At 42.0% G+C, this 16,766-nt stretch overlaps 1 protein-coding gene across 7 annotated transcripts in view; it reads left to right on the top strand.

Moving 5' to 3' along the window:
• The window catches only part of acot7 (acyl-CoA thioesterase 7), a 70,174-nt gene extending 56,016 nt beyond the window's left edge, over positions 1 to 14,158 (top strand). For all 7 annotated transcript variants that reach the window (XM_064923176.1, XM_064923174.1, XM_064923175.1 and 4 more), the window contains one exon: positions 13,715 to 14,158. In XM_064923176.1, the coding sequence (XP_064779248.1) occupies positions 13,715 to 13,813 (99 nt within the window). In that variant the 3' untranslated portion in view covers positions 13,814 to 14,158. The remainder of the gene's footprint in view (positions 1 to 13,714) is intronic.
• The last annotated feature ends 2,608 nt before the right edge of the window (positions 14,159 to 16,766 follow it).

The following is a 16,766-nucleotide window of genomic DNA, read 5'->3' as shown; positions in this document are numbered from 1 at the left end:
AACAAATGCTAAGTTGAATAGTCAAAATGTCACCCTTTATCTAAAATAAACACACATACATACACACACACACACAAAAACACTATCCTTATGGGGACCAAAACATTTATTCCCATTCAAAATCCTTTTGTCCTTAGCCTTAACCCTAACCCCTAAACCTACCCCTAACCTTGAAACCTAAACCTCACCCCCAATCCCTAACCCTAATTCTAATTGTAATCCTCACCCTAAACTTAACCCCTAAAATAGGCTTTTTCCTTGTTGGGCCTGGCGATATATTCCCCACTTATCCGAATTTTCCTTGTTTTTACTATCCTTGTGAGGACTTCTGGTCCCCACACCTAGGACATCATCCAACCACATACGACTAGTGCAGATGGCTATTCTTTTTCTCTCACTGGTTAGTTACTGTTCAGAGCCACTGTTCAGGCGAGGGTGGCATTTGGCATGTCACTGATGCCTGTGACTGCTCCAATAACAGGCCATGCCAACACAGCGGAGCCCTCTGGCATTTCTCTGGCACCCTCTGAGCTGGCCTCCCTCCACCCTGGATGCCAAGTTTATGCCACTGCATCCATCACCACCCTCTCAGTCTGTCTACAGCCTTCTCCTGCCCTCCTTTTAGACAGCTAACAGACAACTGATCTGTAGGTCTCAGTACTGGGGCTGTGTCTGAAATGGCACCCTTTTCAAGGTATGTTGTGCTGCTTTTGGCAGCCCAAACTCCAAAGGGTTATTTGCATATACAGTAAATCATTTTGAGCAGGCCCTGTTTTAGACTGCAGACGACTGTTCTATGGGTTTGGGAGGTCATGGGAGTACTGGGACTGGTCTTGCATTTGAAATGGCACCCTATTCCGTAGTGCAAGTCATAGTGCACGACTTTTGGCCTGAGCTCACATTCCCTTTGTATCACAGGATCCCAGCTTGTACCTTTACTGCCAGATCCAATGACTTCTATTTAAGCACTCACCCAAGATTGGGTGTTTTTCAATTGGTTAATAGTTCATGACGAGTTGGCTGGAGTTGGCTGGTCACATGGTCATCATCTCAATTACTTTTTAGATGTACATTTATTTCATATAGCAGACACTCTTATCCAAGCACTTACCACCCCCATCTTGTACAGATGTCTTTAACAGCAAAGCAATTTTGCTGTAAATCTGTCTCTCTCTGCTCTCTCTTTTTCCCTCTCTCTCTCTCTCTCTGAGTGTCTATCCTTGAGTAACCTCAAGATAATGTTATATTATGCAGGACCCAGTCGCTCTCAGGCCAGTTACAAAGGCCTAATGCCAGAGGCTAATTGACCCATTATGGACGCAACAAACCACTTACAGTACAAGACCCCTTTTTGTCTCTGACACTACAGTAGCCTATATTAGTAGTATATACCTTGAAACCCAGCAACAGCAGGCACGTAATGGCTACCCATACAGGACTAGCCATTTCATATCATTGACATACAGTTGAAGTCAGAAGTTTACATACACTTAGGTTGGAATCATTAAAACTCATTTTTCAACCACTCCACAAATTTCTTGTTAACAAACTATAGTTTTGGCAAGTCGGTTAGGACATTTACTTTGTGCATGACACAAGTTATTTTTCCAACAATTGTTTACAGACAGATTATTTCACTGATAATTCACTGTATCACAATTTCAGTGGGTCAGAAGTTTACATACACTAAGTTGACTGTGCCTTTAAACAACTTGGAAAATTCCAGAAAATTACGTCATGGCTTTAGAAGCTTCTAATAGGCTAATTGAAATAATTTGAGCCAATTGGAGGTGAACCTGTGCATGTATTTCATGGCCTACCTTCAAACTCAGTGCCTCTTTGCCTGACATCATACGAAAATCAAAAGAAATCAGCCAAGACCTCAGAAAAAAAATTGTAGACCTCCACAAGTCTGGTTCATCCTTGGGAGCAATTTCCAAATGCCTGAAAGTACCACGTTCATCGGTACAAACAATAGTACGCAAGTATAAACACCACGGGACCACGCAGCCGTCATACCGCTCAGGAAGGAGACGCATTCTGTCTCCTAGAGATGAACGTACTTTGGTGCGAAAAGTGCAAATCAATCCCAGAACAACAGCAAAGGACCTTGTGAAGATGCTGGAGGAAACCGGTATAAAAGTACAGAAAAACTGCTCAGCAAGGAAGAAGCCACTGCTCCAAAATCACCATAAAAATGCCAGACTAAGGTTTGCAACTGCACATGGGGACAAAGATGGTACTTTCTGGAGAAATGTCCTCTGGTCTGATGAAACAAAAATGAAACTGTTTGGCCATAATGACCATCGTTATGTTTGAAGGAAAAAGGGGGAGGCTTGCAAGCCGAAGTACAACCCCAACATCTTGTGGGGGTGCTTTGCTGAAGGAGGGATTGGTGCATGTCACAAAATAGATGGCGTCATGAGGGAGGAAAATGATGTGGATATATTGAAGCAACATCTCAAGACATCATTCAGGAAGTTAAAGCTTGGTTGCAAATGGGTCTTCCAAATGGACAATGACCCCAAGCATACTTCCAAAGTTGTGGCAAAATGGCTTAAGGACAACAAAGTCACGGTATTGGAGTGGCCATCACAAAGCCCTGACCTCAATCCCATAGAAAATTTGTGGGCTGAACTGAAAAAGCTTGTGCGAGCAAGGAGGCCTACAAACTTGACTCAGTTACACTAGCTCTGTCAGGAGGAATGGGCCACAATTCACCCAACTTATTTTGGGAAGCTTGTGGAAGGCTAACCTAAACGTTTGACCAAACTTAAACAATTTAAAGGCAATGCTACTGTTAGGTTCTTATTTTTCAGAATAAATTACTCACGGATACTAGAGAAGCTTTAACCAAGTTTAATTCTTCCCAAAGGTTCTGTACAGCTGTATTCAGACACCAAAACATTTCTCTTCACCACAGTTATATACATCCTACTTAAGACACCCCTTCTCTCCAGTCCTTACATCTTATGGTTCAACAGAAAGAGGCTAACAGAATATCAAACCCTTATTACTCCCTTAAGGGAATCTGTCCTCAACCCCTCCTTCATCTAATCCACAGATGTCCATCTGTCTCCCCTGTATCAACTGTCTCTCCTGCTCTGCTCCTGTCCCCCAACACATTCCACAGCTATCTGTCTTTCTACAGAGGCCCAGTCTCTTTCTCCTTTGATTCTATGCTTCTTTCCTATCATTTATTTAATATCTCAATGTTCAAAATGTCGAATCCAACACGACCAAATACTAATTGAGTGTACGTAAACTTCTGACCCACTGGGAATGTGATGAAAGAAATAAAAGCTGAAATAAATCATTCTCTCTACTATTATTCGGACATTTCACATTCTTAAAATAAACTGGTGATCCTAACTGACCTAAGACGGGGAATTTTCACTAGGATTAGATGTCAGGAATTGTGAAAAATGGAGTTTAAATGTACTTGGCTAAGGTGTATGTAAACTTCCGACTTCAACTGTATATTGTAGTGAACTCATTTTTAAAGTCTCCTGTTGAAACAAAAATTGCTGTGTCCTGCAAAAAAGGGAGGTGAGTGAACCACTGAATTGTGCATCATGCGATGCAGTTGTTTTCGGTTAGTATGTAAATTGTTGTTTTGGGACAATGCAATAAGCTTTTTCACAGTGAATAGCATTCTCTTTGTTTGCTGTTGCAAGTGAGACTTCAGAGGCGACATATTTGATGGGGGGGGGGGGTGGAAACTGAAAGGAAGGAAACTGATTTGAAAGCGGTCAGTTAGAGGGAGAGGGAAGAAGTCCCGCAGCGCTAGTAAAATGGAACCGCGCGTCTAGCGCTTCCAACTGACTGAACATGGTGTATTGAGGCTAATTTGAGAAGCCATTGAAATTCAATGAGCGCAGCTACGTGGGCAGTTAAGGAAAAACAAGACAAAGGGGAGATATTGTGGCTGACCGCATAGTCCTGTATTTGGAGTTCGTAGCTGAGGAGAGCACTGTCTAACATTCAGGGATGTTGTTAAAGAATCCTGTTCTCTTTCAAAAGTCGGGGTATTTTATGAAAGAATCTGAGAAGGTGTGAAATATATGTGTAACAGACCTTCATTAAGCCAGGCGAGCTCACTCAAGCACTGTATTTGAAATGATTACAAATCATATTTGAACCCAGATCTGATTTTTGATTTGATTTAACCTTGATGTGTATTGATTGCCTTAAACAAAGATACAAACCACAACACAGTAGTGGTTTGGTCTGTCCTATAAAAACATGAATATAGTTAACCAATAAGGCCAGAGAGGGTGTGATATATGGCCAATATACCACGGCTAAGGGCTGTTCTTAGGCACGGCGCCACGCGGAGTGGCTGGAGACAGCCCTTAGCCGTGGTATATTGGCCATATACCACAAATCCTAGAGGTGCCTTATTGCTATTATAAACTGGTTCCCAACATAATTAGAGCTGTAAAAATAAATGTTTTGTCATACCCGTGTTATACGGGCTGATATACCACAGCTGTCAGCCAATCAGCATTCATTTAGCAGTTTACCACTCCTTTTACTACCAGACCAGATTGTTGTCCGTCATAAGCGTTCATAAAACAGATGAATATAATCTGAAAAATATGGGGAATTGAACGTTATAAAGGGGATTGTTGTGACTGAATAATTTTCTAATCGTGACATCTACATGTGTGGGGGGTTAAACAGTAGAAGGAGATGGTGGTGCAGTGTTATCATTGGTGATTAGGACAAAGCCACCGAGGGAATACCAAACGATGCAGAGACACAGAAAGGATATTTAGCCGAGCACTGGCGTGTCTCATGTAGTTATGCAAATGTACATCAATGGGTGCACAAACACATGCACGCACACACACACTCACATAGACATGCACACACACACACACACACATGGACGATGATGCATGTCAAATCAAATCAAAGTTTAACATGTACACACACACACACACTCTCCCTCTCTCTCTCTCTCTGTCCCTCTCACACACACTCACACCTCAGTTTCCCATCCTCTCCATAATCATTTCCCCACCGTTGACAAAAAAATAGCGAGACACATTTCACACTGACTGTTATGAGCTACCTTGTACATTAACAACCGTCAGATCTAGATTTTAATTGGCTTCTCCCATTAGACAAAATGCCACATTATACCTGTTGTGAACTGCATTGTCCTTTGTTACGTGTGTAATTAGACATAAAACCCAGAAAGAGGGGGAGAGAGGGGGAGATATTACAGTGCAGTGTTGTATCCTTCGCTTCATGCAAACAGCTTTAAGATAATACAAATACCAAGAAGTGTATAAGATATACCACTTCTCAGAAGTTCTTATCAGAAACACCTGACTGTAGAGTGAGTTCATACATTATTAGCTTGTATATGTAGTGCCTTGGGGGATTGAACCCACATCTCTTTCTTGCCCGTGCTATGCACTTACCAACTGAGCCACACAGGACCAGGTGTATGTGTGACGAGCCATCGTCTTGACAAAAGGTTGTGTTTGTTGTATTCCCTAAGTCCTCCCTGCCTTAACTGTTAGTACCTAATCATCTGGGCTGTGTGCCATGCAGTCTCTCTGACTACAGAGCCTCTGCCCCTTCAGCTTAATTCAATTTGTTCAAGACAGGAACTGTTTAGTGCCCTCTGCCCCCCCCCTCCCCCTCCACGTACACACACACACACGCACACACACACACACTCTCTCATCAAATGCCCAGAGCAACAGGGCAGCCAGTGACCCAGGAAGGAGTTCCTTCAAGGTCACATGATGTCATCCTTTGGAAGAAAAAACAGCTGAGGCAAAGACAAATGTTTATTTTAGCTGTCAGATGGCCTCAGTGTTGTAGAGAGTGCTTTAGACATGCACCATGTCCATGTTACACTAACTGCTGGCTAATATAGGATCATGTTTTCCTCTTTATTGCCATACAGATTCACCATTGCAGTGTGTGTGGTGCAGTAGTCGTGAGAAATAATCTCGAAGTGTAGGTACATGTAAATGTTAAGACACATTTCTATTTATGGATTATGTTAATTGCGTAAATTAAAAAGTAAGTACACCAACATGAGTTTTCCATTCATTAAATGTGTAGGGTAAATTGCCACAGTAGAAAATATTTGATTTCAGTTGCACAGAATGATTGTCGAATGGTTAAATCTATGCTTAGTTGTAACGATTTTCGTTGGTGGAAGAAGGAGTAGACCAAAATGCAGCGTGGTACGTGTCCATGATAACTTTAATACACTGAATACAAACGAACAAGAGAATAAAGAAAAACCGAAACAGTCCCGTATGGTGAAAATCACTGAAACGGAAAATAACCACCCACAAACAAGTGGGAAAACAGGCTTCCTAAGTATGGTTCTCAATCAGAGACAACGATTGACAGCTGCCTCTGATTGGGAACCATACCAGATCAAACACATAGAAATATAAACACGAGAACAAAACATAGAATGCCCATCCCAACTCATGCCCTGACCAACCTAAAATAGAGACATACAAAAGGAACTAAGGTCAGGACGTGACATTAGTCTGGCTCAATGAGTAGGTTTAATTTATACCAGAGATAATAAAATCCTGTGGAGGTTGAAAACTCTTGAAAGATTTTGGAGGATAGTAGGAGTAGAATTGAACACAGATAAAAGCTTTAGAGAGCAGTAGTACAGTGATCAGTAATGGTTTCAATTGTGATCAGCTGTGCGGGGGATTTGAGCTCATATGGTTTAACGGGAGATCACCTGGAGAAAATACGTTGGCCACCAATGGCTGCCAATAGTGTTTTTTTTTAAGAATACCAATATTATCCCTGATTTAAAGACAACCCAGAGACACCGTGCACTTCTGTCTATGTGTAGTTGCCTGTTTCAGCACTCTTGTTACATTGGGGCAAAAAAGTTCTCCCACTTAAAAAGATGAAAAATAATTTTCATCATAGGTACACTTCAACTATGACAGACAAAATGAGAAGAAAAAAATCCAGAAAATCACATTGTAGGATTTTTTTATGAACTTATTTGCAAATTATGGTGGAAAATAAGTGTTTGGTCACCTACAAACAAGCAAGATTTCTGGCTCTCACAGACCTGTAACTTCTTCTTTAAGATGCTCCTCTGTCCTCCACTCGTTACCTGTATTAATGGCATCTGTTTGAACTTGTTATCAGTATAAAAGACACCTGTCCACAACCTCAAACAGTCACACTCCAAACTCCACTATGGCCAAGACCAAAGAGCTGTCAAAGGACACCAGAAACAAAATTGTAGACCTGCACCAGGCTGGGAAGACTGAATCTGCAATAGGTAAGCAGCTTGGTTTGAAGAAATCAACGGTGGGAGCAATTATTAGGAAATGGAAGACATACAATACCACTGCTAATCTCCCTCGATCTGGGGCTGTACGCAAGATCTCACCCCATGGGGTCAAAATGACCACAAGAACGGTGAGCAAAAATCCCAGAACCACACGGGGGGACCTAGTGAATGACCTGCAGAGAGCTGGGACCAAAGTAACAAAGCCTACCATCAGTAACACACTACGCCGCCATGGACTCAAATCCTGCAGTGCCAGACGTGTCCCCCTGCTTAAGCCAGTACATGTCCAGGCCCGTCTGAAGTTTGCTAGAGAGCATTTGGATGATCCAGAAGAAGATTGGGAGAATGTCATATGGTCAAATGAAACCAAAATATAACTTTTTGGTAAAAACTCAACTCGTCGTGTTTGGACAAAGAATGCTGAGTTGCATCCAAAGAACACCATACCTACTGTGAAGCATGGGGTTGGAAACATCATGCTTTGGGGCTGTTTTTCTGCAAAGGGACCAGGACGACTGATCCGTGTAAAGAAAAAAATGAATGGGGCCATGTATCGTGAGATTTTGAGTGAAAACCTCCTTCCATCAGCAAGGGCATTGAAGATGAAACGTGGCTGGGTCTTTCAGCATGACAATGATCCCAAACACACCGCCCGGGCAACGAAGGAGTGGCTTCATAAGAAGCATTTCAAGGTCCTGGAGTGGCCTAGCCAGTCTCCAGATCTCAACCCCATAGAATATCTTTGGAGGGAGTTGAAAGTCCTTGTTGCCCAGCAACAGCCCCAAAACATCACTGCTCTAGAGGAGATCTGCATGGAGGAATGGGCCAAAATACCAGCAACAGTGTGTGAAAACCTTGAGAAGACTTACAGAAAACGTTTGACCTCTGTCATTGCCAACAAAGGGTATATAACAAAGTATTGAGATAAACTTTTGTTATTGACCAAATACTTATTTTCCACCATAATTTGCAAATAAATTCATTAAAAATCCTACAATGTGATTTTCTGGATTTTGTTTCTCATTTTGTCTGTCATAGTTGAAGTGTACCTATGATGAAAAATACAGGCCTCTCTCATCTTTTTAAGTGGGAGAACTTGCACAATTGTTGGCTGACTAAATACTTTTTGGCCCCACTGTACCTGCTGGAGTGCGTGCTACGGGTGGGTGTTGTTATGGTGACCAGTGAGCTGAGATAAGGCGACCTTTACCTAGCAGAGACTTATAGATGACCTGGAGCCAGTGGGTCTGGCGACGAATATGAAGCGAGGGCCAGCCGACGAGGGCATACAGGTCGCAGTGGTGGGTGGTATATGGAGCTTTGATGACAAAACGGATGGAACTGTGATTTATCTGCATCCAATTTGCTGAGTAGAGTGTTGGAGGCATATTTTGTAAATGACATCGCTAAAGTCGAGGATCGGTAGGATAGTCAGTTTTACAGGGGTATGTTTAGCAGCGTGAGTGAATGTGGCTTTGTTGCGAAATAGGAAGCTGATTCTAGATTTAATTTTGGATTGGAGATGTTTAATATGAGTCTGGAAGGAGAGTTTACAGTCTAGCCAGACATCTAGGTATTTGTAGTTGTCCACGTATTCTAAGTCAGAACCGTCCAGAGTAGTGATGCTAGTCGGGTGGGCGAGTGCGGGATGCGATCGGTTCAGAAGCATGCATTTAGTTTTACTAGCGTTTAAGACCAGTTGGAGGCTACGGAAGGCGTGTTGTATGGCATTGAAGCTCGTTTGGAGGTTTGTTAAGACAGTGTCCAAAGAAAGGCCAGATGTTTGCAGAATGGTGTTGTCTGCGTAGAGGTGGCTCAGAGAATCACCAGCAGCAAGAGCGACATCGATATATATACAGAGAAAAGAGTCGGCCCGAGAATTTAACCCTGTGGTACCCCCATAGAGATTACCAGAGGTCCGGACAACAGGCACACTGACACACAATTGACACACTGAAATCTATCTGAGAAGTAGTTGGTGAACCAGGCGAGGCAGTCATTTGAGAAACCAAGGCTGTTGAGTCTGCCGATAAGAATACGGTGATTGACAGAGTCAAAAGCCTTGGCCAGGTCGATGAAGACGGCTGCACAGTACTGTCTTTTATCGGTTGCGGTTATGAAATGGTTTAGTACCTTGAACGTGGCTGAGGTGCACCCGTGACCAGCTCGGAAACCTGATTGCACAGCTGAGAAGGTACGATGGGATTCGAAATGGTCAGTGATCTGTTTGTTCACTGGGCTTTTGAAGATTTTAGAAAGGCAGAGCAGGATGGATATAGGTCTGTAACAGTTTGGGTCTAGAGTGTCACCCCCTTTGAAGAGGGGGATGACCACGGCAGCTTTCCAATCTTTAGGGATCTTGGACGATACAAAAGAGAGGTTGAACAGAATGGTAATAGGGGTTGCAACAATGGCGGCGGATAATTACACATACAGTACCTGTCATGCCCTGACCATAGAGAGCCCTCGGGGTTCTCTATGGTGTTTTAGGTCAGGGCGTGACTAGGGGGGTTCTAGGTATTGTGTTTCTATGTTGGTGTGTGAGTATGGTTCCCAATTGGAGGCAGCTGATTTTCATTGCCTCTAATTGGGGATCATACTTAGTTTGTCCTTTTTCCCACCTGCTATGTGGGATATTGTTTCGTATTAGTGCCTATGTGCGCTGCGTATTGCATGATCGTTTTATCTTTGTTGTTTTTGGAAGTTTCACTATTGATAAAATGTGGAACTCCACTCACGCTGCGCCTTGGTCCACTTATTTATACAACGGTCGGGACAATACCAGTCAAAAGTTTAGATACACCTACTCACAGCAATAAAAAACAACTGTTGATGTCTGTATACAATGCTCCAGGCTATGACAATGTCTTCCTGTTCTTTGTTTTGTTATGTGTTATACAGTACCAGTCAAAGGTTTGGACACACCCACTCATTCAATGGTTTTTCTTTTTTTTTTACTATTGTAGAATAGAAACTATGAAAGAACACATATTGAATCAAGTAGTAACCAAAAAAGTATTAAACAAAGATTCTTCAAAGTAGCCACACTTTGATGACAGCTTTGCACACTCTTAACCATCTTCATCTGGAATGCTTTTCCAATAGTCTTCTTATTTTAATTTTTCTGGGCAAGTCAGTTAAGAACAAATTCTTATTTTCAATGACAGCCTTGGAACAGTGGGTGTACCTTGTCAGCTCAGGGGTTTGAACTTGCAACCTTCTGGTTACTAGTCCAACGCTCTGACCACTAGGCTACACTGCCGGAGTTCCCACATATGCTGACCACTTGTTGGCTGCTTTTCCTTCACTCTGCGGTCCAACTCATCCCAAACCATTTCAATTGGGTTGAGGTTGGGTGATTGTGGAGGCCAGGTCATCTGATGCATCACTCCACCGCTCTCCTTCTTGGTCAAATAGCCCTTACACAGCCTGGAGGTGTGTTGGGTCATTGTCCTGTTGAAAAATAAATTATATATATGGTACCACTAAGTGCAAACCAGATAGGATGGCGTATCGCTGCAGAATGCTGTGGTAGCCATGCTGGTTAAGTGCACCTTGAATTCTAAATAAATGACAGACAGCCACAAGCAAAGCACCCCAACCAAAAATAAAAGATTTGGACTCATCAGACCAAAAGGACAGATTTCCACAAGTCTAATGTCCATTGCTCGTGTTTCTTGGTCCAAGCAAGTCTCTTATTATTGGTGTCCTTTAGTAGTGGTTTCTTTGCAGCAATTCACAGACTTCAAGTAACAGACAAAGGCCTGATTCACGCAGTCTCCTCTGAACAGTTGATGTTGAGATGTGTCTGTTACTTGAAGTCTGTGAAGCATTTATTTGGGCTGCAATTTCTGAGGTGCTGGTAACTCTAATGAACTTATCCTCTGCAGCAGAGGTAACTCTGGGTTTTCCTTTCCTGTGACAGTCCTCATGAGAGCCAGTTTCATCATAGCGCTTGTTGGTTTTTGCAAGTGCACTTGAGGAAACTTTCAAAGTTCTTGAAATGTTCTGGATTGACTGACCTTCATGTTAATTTCTCTTTGCTTATTTGAGCAGTTCTTGCCATAATATGGACTTTTACCAAATAGGGCTATCTTCTGTATACCACCCCTACCTTGTCACAACACTGATTGGCTCAAGAAGGAAAGAAATTCCACAACTTAACTTTTAACAAGGCACACCTGTTAATTGAAATGCATCCCATTCATTAAGCTGGTTGAGAGAATGCCAAGAATGTGCAAAGCTGTCATCAAGGAAAAGGGTGGCTACTTTGAAGAATCTCAAATATAGAATATATTTTGATTTGTTTAACACTTTTCTGGTTACAACTTGATTCCATATGTGTTATTTCATAGTTTTGATGTCTTCACTATTATTCTACTATGTAGAACATAGTAAAAATATAGAAAAACCCTTGAATGAGTAGGTGTGTCCAAACTTTTGACTGGTACTGTGTAACACATAACAAAACAAAGAACAGGAAGACATTGTTATAGCCTGGAGCATTGTATACAGACATCAACAGTTGTTTTCTATTGCTCGATCATTAGCCAGCTTTTGACATTCTTTTTAAATGAAGTTATGGCCGGCGTTGCTTTGAGTTGCTGTGGTAGTTTGTTCCACTCAACAGCGCCGGTATATCAAAAGGTGCTCTTACCAGATAGACACTTACATTTAAATTTGATAGGTACCTGGGAGCAGAGTCAGTCATCAGTCTATGGACCGGACCATATCTTGTCTAATGGATATGACAGTTAGTACAGGGGAGAGAATAAGTAGGAGGAGGAAGTGTACAATAAAAGCCATCGGTTGGCTTTGAACCCATGTGATGTGAGCCCTGATTCATAAGTTCCAGGGGCAGCAGCTTTGACCACTGGGCCACCGCCACCCACTGATTAATAGTTATGTGAAGATGGGTTTGTCATGGCTAAGGACCCTGTAGCTGGATGTGGTGAATCCACGGTGTGCCATAAGGTTGAGATGCCATCTGTCAACAGGTGCACAAATATGCAGAGTCATGGGAAATTGCACAGTTTTGCCCACGGTATGTTTGTGTGTGTCTATGTGTGTGTGTTTGTGTGCACGAGTTTGTTCATGCGTACGCGTTTGTGCATGCATGTATGTGTGCCAACAGCCATGGTTGCAACTGGTTGTTTCAGGCTGTTAATTGATTTTGTATTCAGAGCTTGCAGTGTGAGATTCTATGTGTCATGACATGAACAGTTAGGTGATACAATTTGAAAGAAGTGCACAGCGTATAGGCATTCAGAACTTGCACTCTACAGATGAAACATGATGATTTATTATTAGAACTGTTTATAACCCCTGCCATGAACGTTCTGTAACACCTTTATGAACTTTATAGTAACCCACATATTTTATTCAACATTACTCACTCATTACACAACCAGTGGACTTGATATTTTATTTTATTTAGCCTTTATTTAACTAGGAAAGTCAGTTAAGAACACATTCTTATTTACAATGACGGCCTACCCCGGCCAAACCCTAACGACGCTGGGCCAATTGTGCGCCACCCTATGGGACTTCCAACTACAGACGGTTGTGATACAGCCTGAAATCAAACCAGGGTCTGTAGTGATGCCTCTGGCGCTGAGATGTAGTGTCTTAGACCGCTGCGCCACTCAGGAGAACGTTTTGATACATGGAGAGACAACATATTATCAGCCTTATCAGAAGATATTATACTTGCTTATACAAACTGAAATTGCTTCAGTTTCACACAGAAATTATACTGAAATCGCTCCAATGTGTAGTGAGCATAACATCAGAGCCACACAATATTCCAGTGGAACTCATGCTAGAAATGTTTGGGGAAATATGCTTCAGTACGAGTGAGGCATGTGTGATTTGTGCATCCATCCATCAATGTGTCACCCTGGCTTGGCTTGTGCACCAGCCTGAGTGAAGTGACAGGATTTGGGTTTTGTTGGTGTGTATGTTCACAGCAGACAGGGAATGCAGGGAAATAGGTCACACACACACACGCACACACACACGCACACACACGCACACACACACACATATCGATAGCGTCCCTGTCACTATACACTGTGAGTGGATGGAAGCAACATCCTAGCGATGAAACAGTACCATGTAAGGATATTTGACATGTGCTGTAATTGTTGTGTTAGTCGTGAGGTTGTCATGAGGTTGCCAGGCAGCTTCCTTAACACTGTGCAGCCAGCGACCAAGTCTTCCCATGATGCAGCCAAGTGCAGCGCTGCTGAAGAAAATAGACCCACGCAACAATAGTGTCGACAGGGGTGTAAAAGACTTGACAGAAGTGAGTGTGGATGGGGCTCAAAGACACAGTGTGTGTAAGTGTATGTTGATCTGGGTGAAACTGTACTAAAAATGGCCGCCTTTCTCTTTCCACAGCTTGAAGGAGATGGGGAGCAGAGGCGTTTTGAGGATGGCAAAATGCGATATCTCCAGAATAAGGCAAAGAGACTGGCAGACAAGGAGCGCCAACAATGACACCATAACCCGGAATACTCCATCATCCAACCCACAGCACTTAGATGGAAAACTTCCCTATCTTATTACTAAACCTAAAACTAAAATAGATGGGGTCTGACTTGAAAAAATGTATGACTTGAAAAAATTCCTCATACTCTTCTTGACTTTTTAATGTAAGTTTCATTGCTGCACACCAAAGTGTTTATATGTGTATGTAAAAGAAAGGAGATACGTATGTATCTTTATTTTATCGTCAAAGATCTTTATTTAAGAAGGCTATCGACGATCAGTCTGTGTGCAAAGCTATGGGTCTGTATATGCATTGATAAATAAATTAAAAGTAAATAAATACTGTACATGGTAGCCAGAGGTTTCTGTCTGTCCTTTGCTTGCTCACTGATGTCCTAGGCCCGGGCTTGCCTTGGCAGAGAGGGCATCCACTAAACAAATTTTATGCATTCTGTCGTTCACACAGAAATCAGTCCTTGGCTCGGGGGCTATGACTCTGCTCCTTCCCTCTCACTCACTCGTTCTCTTGTCATTTCAGCAAGACATGACACCCACCATCTCAGATTGTTCAGGAATCGTTTTGGTAGTTAGAAACAGATAACATTAGTGTTCCTTGCAACATTATTTTGTTGCATTTTTATTTGAGCTAATTAAGCTAACTTATTGCAACCAAATTGGCCCTTTTTAATGATAGGATTCATATAATATCCAATAATTATAGTACACAACATCCGATTTGGAGCAAACTTATTCCTACCATTGAGTAAGACATGAGGAATCCAATAAAATGATAAAAAGCCACCCACGAACCCCCCCACACCCCACGCCAATCCCACCCCAACAACCAGTTTACAGTATCAGTTCTCTATGTTTGACAAGTAGTATGGAGCTGTGGCTTGGAGTATTGCTTCTTCATCCCATGTAACCTGTGAATCTGATATTTTTTTCCCCTATTCAGAGAAACCTGCCATTGAAGTCTCTTGCATTCTTTTTCATACATTTGTTTGAAAGTAACGGGATTTGTCCACTAGGTGCCGCTCTTCCTGCTGCTGCCACACCCTTATATTAATTTTGCTGGTCTCAATTAAATGGATCACAATATTTTCTTTGCCACTTTAGGTAGAAAGCCAATAGCTTTTGCTCATGATGAAAATAAATTGTGTGGTCAAGCCAGTTGTGTATAAAAGCAATTCATTATGGTCCAAAGATCCAATTATATTTCAACAAAATAATGTTTCAGGAATGAAAAAAATGATTTGTTTTTAACTACAGAAACAATTTCAGCACACTGAGATGGTGGGTGTCAAAATCCTCTTTCTTGTGCTTCTTGAGGTGGAACAACCCTTAATCTGGCTCCCTACTCTCGCTCTCCACTGTTTCACAGTCTTTCTCTTCATCTCTCCCTCTTTCTTTTCTCTCTCTCTCTCTCTCTCTCTCTCTCTCTCTCTCTCTCTCTCTCTCTCTCTCTCTCTCTGTGTGTCTTTCTCTCTCTTTCGCTCTCTCTCGATAGATGCAGGGATTCTCCAGTTGCCTGATGTGTTGATAGGACTGTACAACATTTTAGCCTGTGTGTGTGTGTGTGTGTGTGTGTGTGTGTGTGTGTGTGTGTGTGTGTGTGTGTGTGTGTGTGTGTGTGTGTGTGTGTGTGTGTGTGTGTGTGTGTGTGTGTGTGTGTGTGTGTGTGTGTGTGTGTGTGTGTGTGCATGTGTGTGGTGTGTTTCCATGCAACACGACAGACCTCTGGCACGTAGATTGTTGCCTCCGGGACCAACCAACATCCCTAGCTAAATGAACATAGATCAACAGCTATTCGAATATCCCGAGGCAACTCTACATTCAGAAGATGAAGTCCCAGGTCTTAGATTTCCTTTCACCTCGTCACCGGCCTGCTACGGTAAAGATGCAACTAATAGGAGACTCCATCTAAATCAGGAAAATGTATAACAAACATGAGCCAAGGTTGTTATCCACTGCTTTAAGCCATCAGAAGTATAGTAGTATAGTTTCCCATTTTGGGATAGTATCTATATAGCTGTTTGAGATAGTATTTCTTACTATTTAAACAGGCGTAAGGTTACACAGCAAGACAGTGTGTCATTGGACTCCCGAAGGTTATTGTCTTCACAGCTGTGTGCTTTTAATTTTCCCATTGAAAATGCAATTATCCTTAATGAAGAATAGAGTAGGAAGAGGGAATATGAGGAGAGGAAAGGGGTTGTAGACAGAGTTTTATCTCAGATGGGGGGGAAAGTATTTGGCCTGTTCAATAACACTGCTAATATACCACGTAGGCTATACACACAACCAGGCCTGCAACTCCTTAACCAGATAGTGGAGAGCAAACTAGTATCATGTTGATTATTACATTTTTTTAAATGCTGCATTTACTGAGACAGTCCCGTTTAAAGTACTAATGAGGATCTTTCAATGTGCTGAAACGCATTGAGTACACGCCTTCTATTAACTACTTCAACTACTTCATTGTGTGAGTATATCTCACCGTCCATCCTCACTCCCCCACATCCTTGTTCCTCACTCCCAACAATACAAATAATATGCATACTGGCACTCCTTTGCAGTGGTGGAAAAAGTACTGTCATACTTGAGTAAAAGTAAAGATACCTTAATAGAAAATGACTCAAGTAAAAGTGAAAGTCACCCAGTAAAATACTACTTGAGTAAAAATCCAAAAATATTTGTTTTTAAATATAGTTAAGTATCAAAAGTAAATGGAATTGCTAAAATGTATTTAAGTATCAAAAGTAAAAGTATAAATCATTTCAAATTCTTTATATTAAAGCAAACCAGACGGCACAATTTTTTAAATGTTTTTTATTGACGGATAGCCAGTGGCACACTCCAACACTCAAACGAAGCATTTGTGTTTAATGAGTCTACCAGATCAGAGGCAGTAGGGATGACCAGGGATGTTCTCTTGATAAGTGTAACAAGTACATTTGGG

Source organism: Oncorhynchus masou, chromosome 18 (genome assembly GCF_036934945.1).
Source record: "Oncorhynchus masou masou isolate Uvic2021 chromosome 18, UVic_Omas_1.1, whole genome shotgun sequence".
NCBI lineage: Eukaryota > Metazoa > Chordata > Actinopteri > Salmoniformes > Salmonidae > Oncorhynchus > Oncorhynchus masou.
This window is presented reverse-complemented; position numbering and strand designations above follow the sequence as displayed.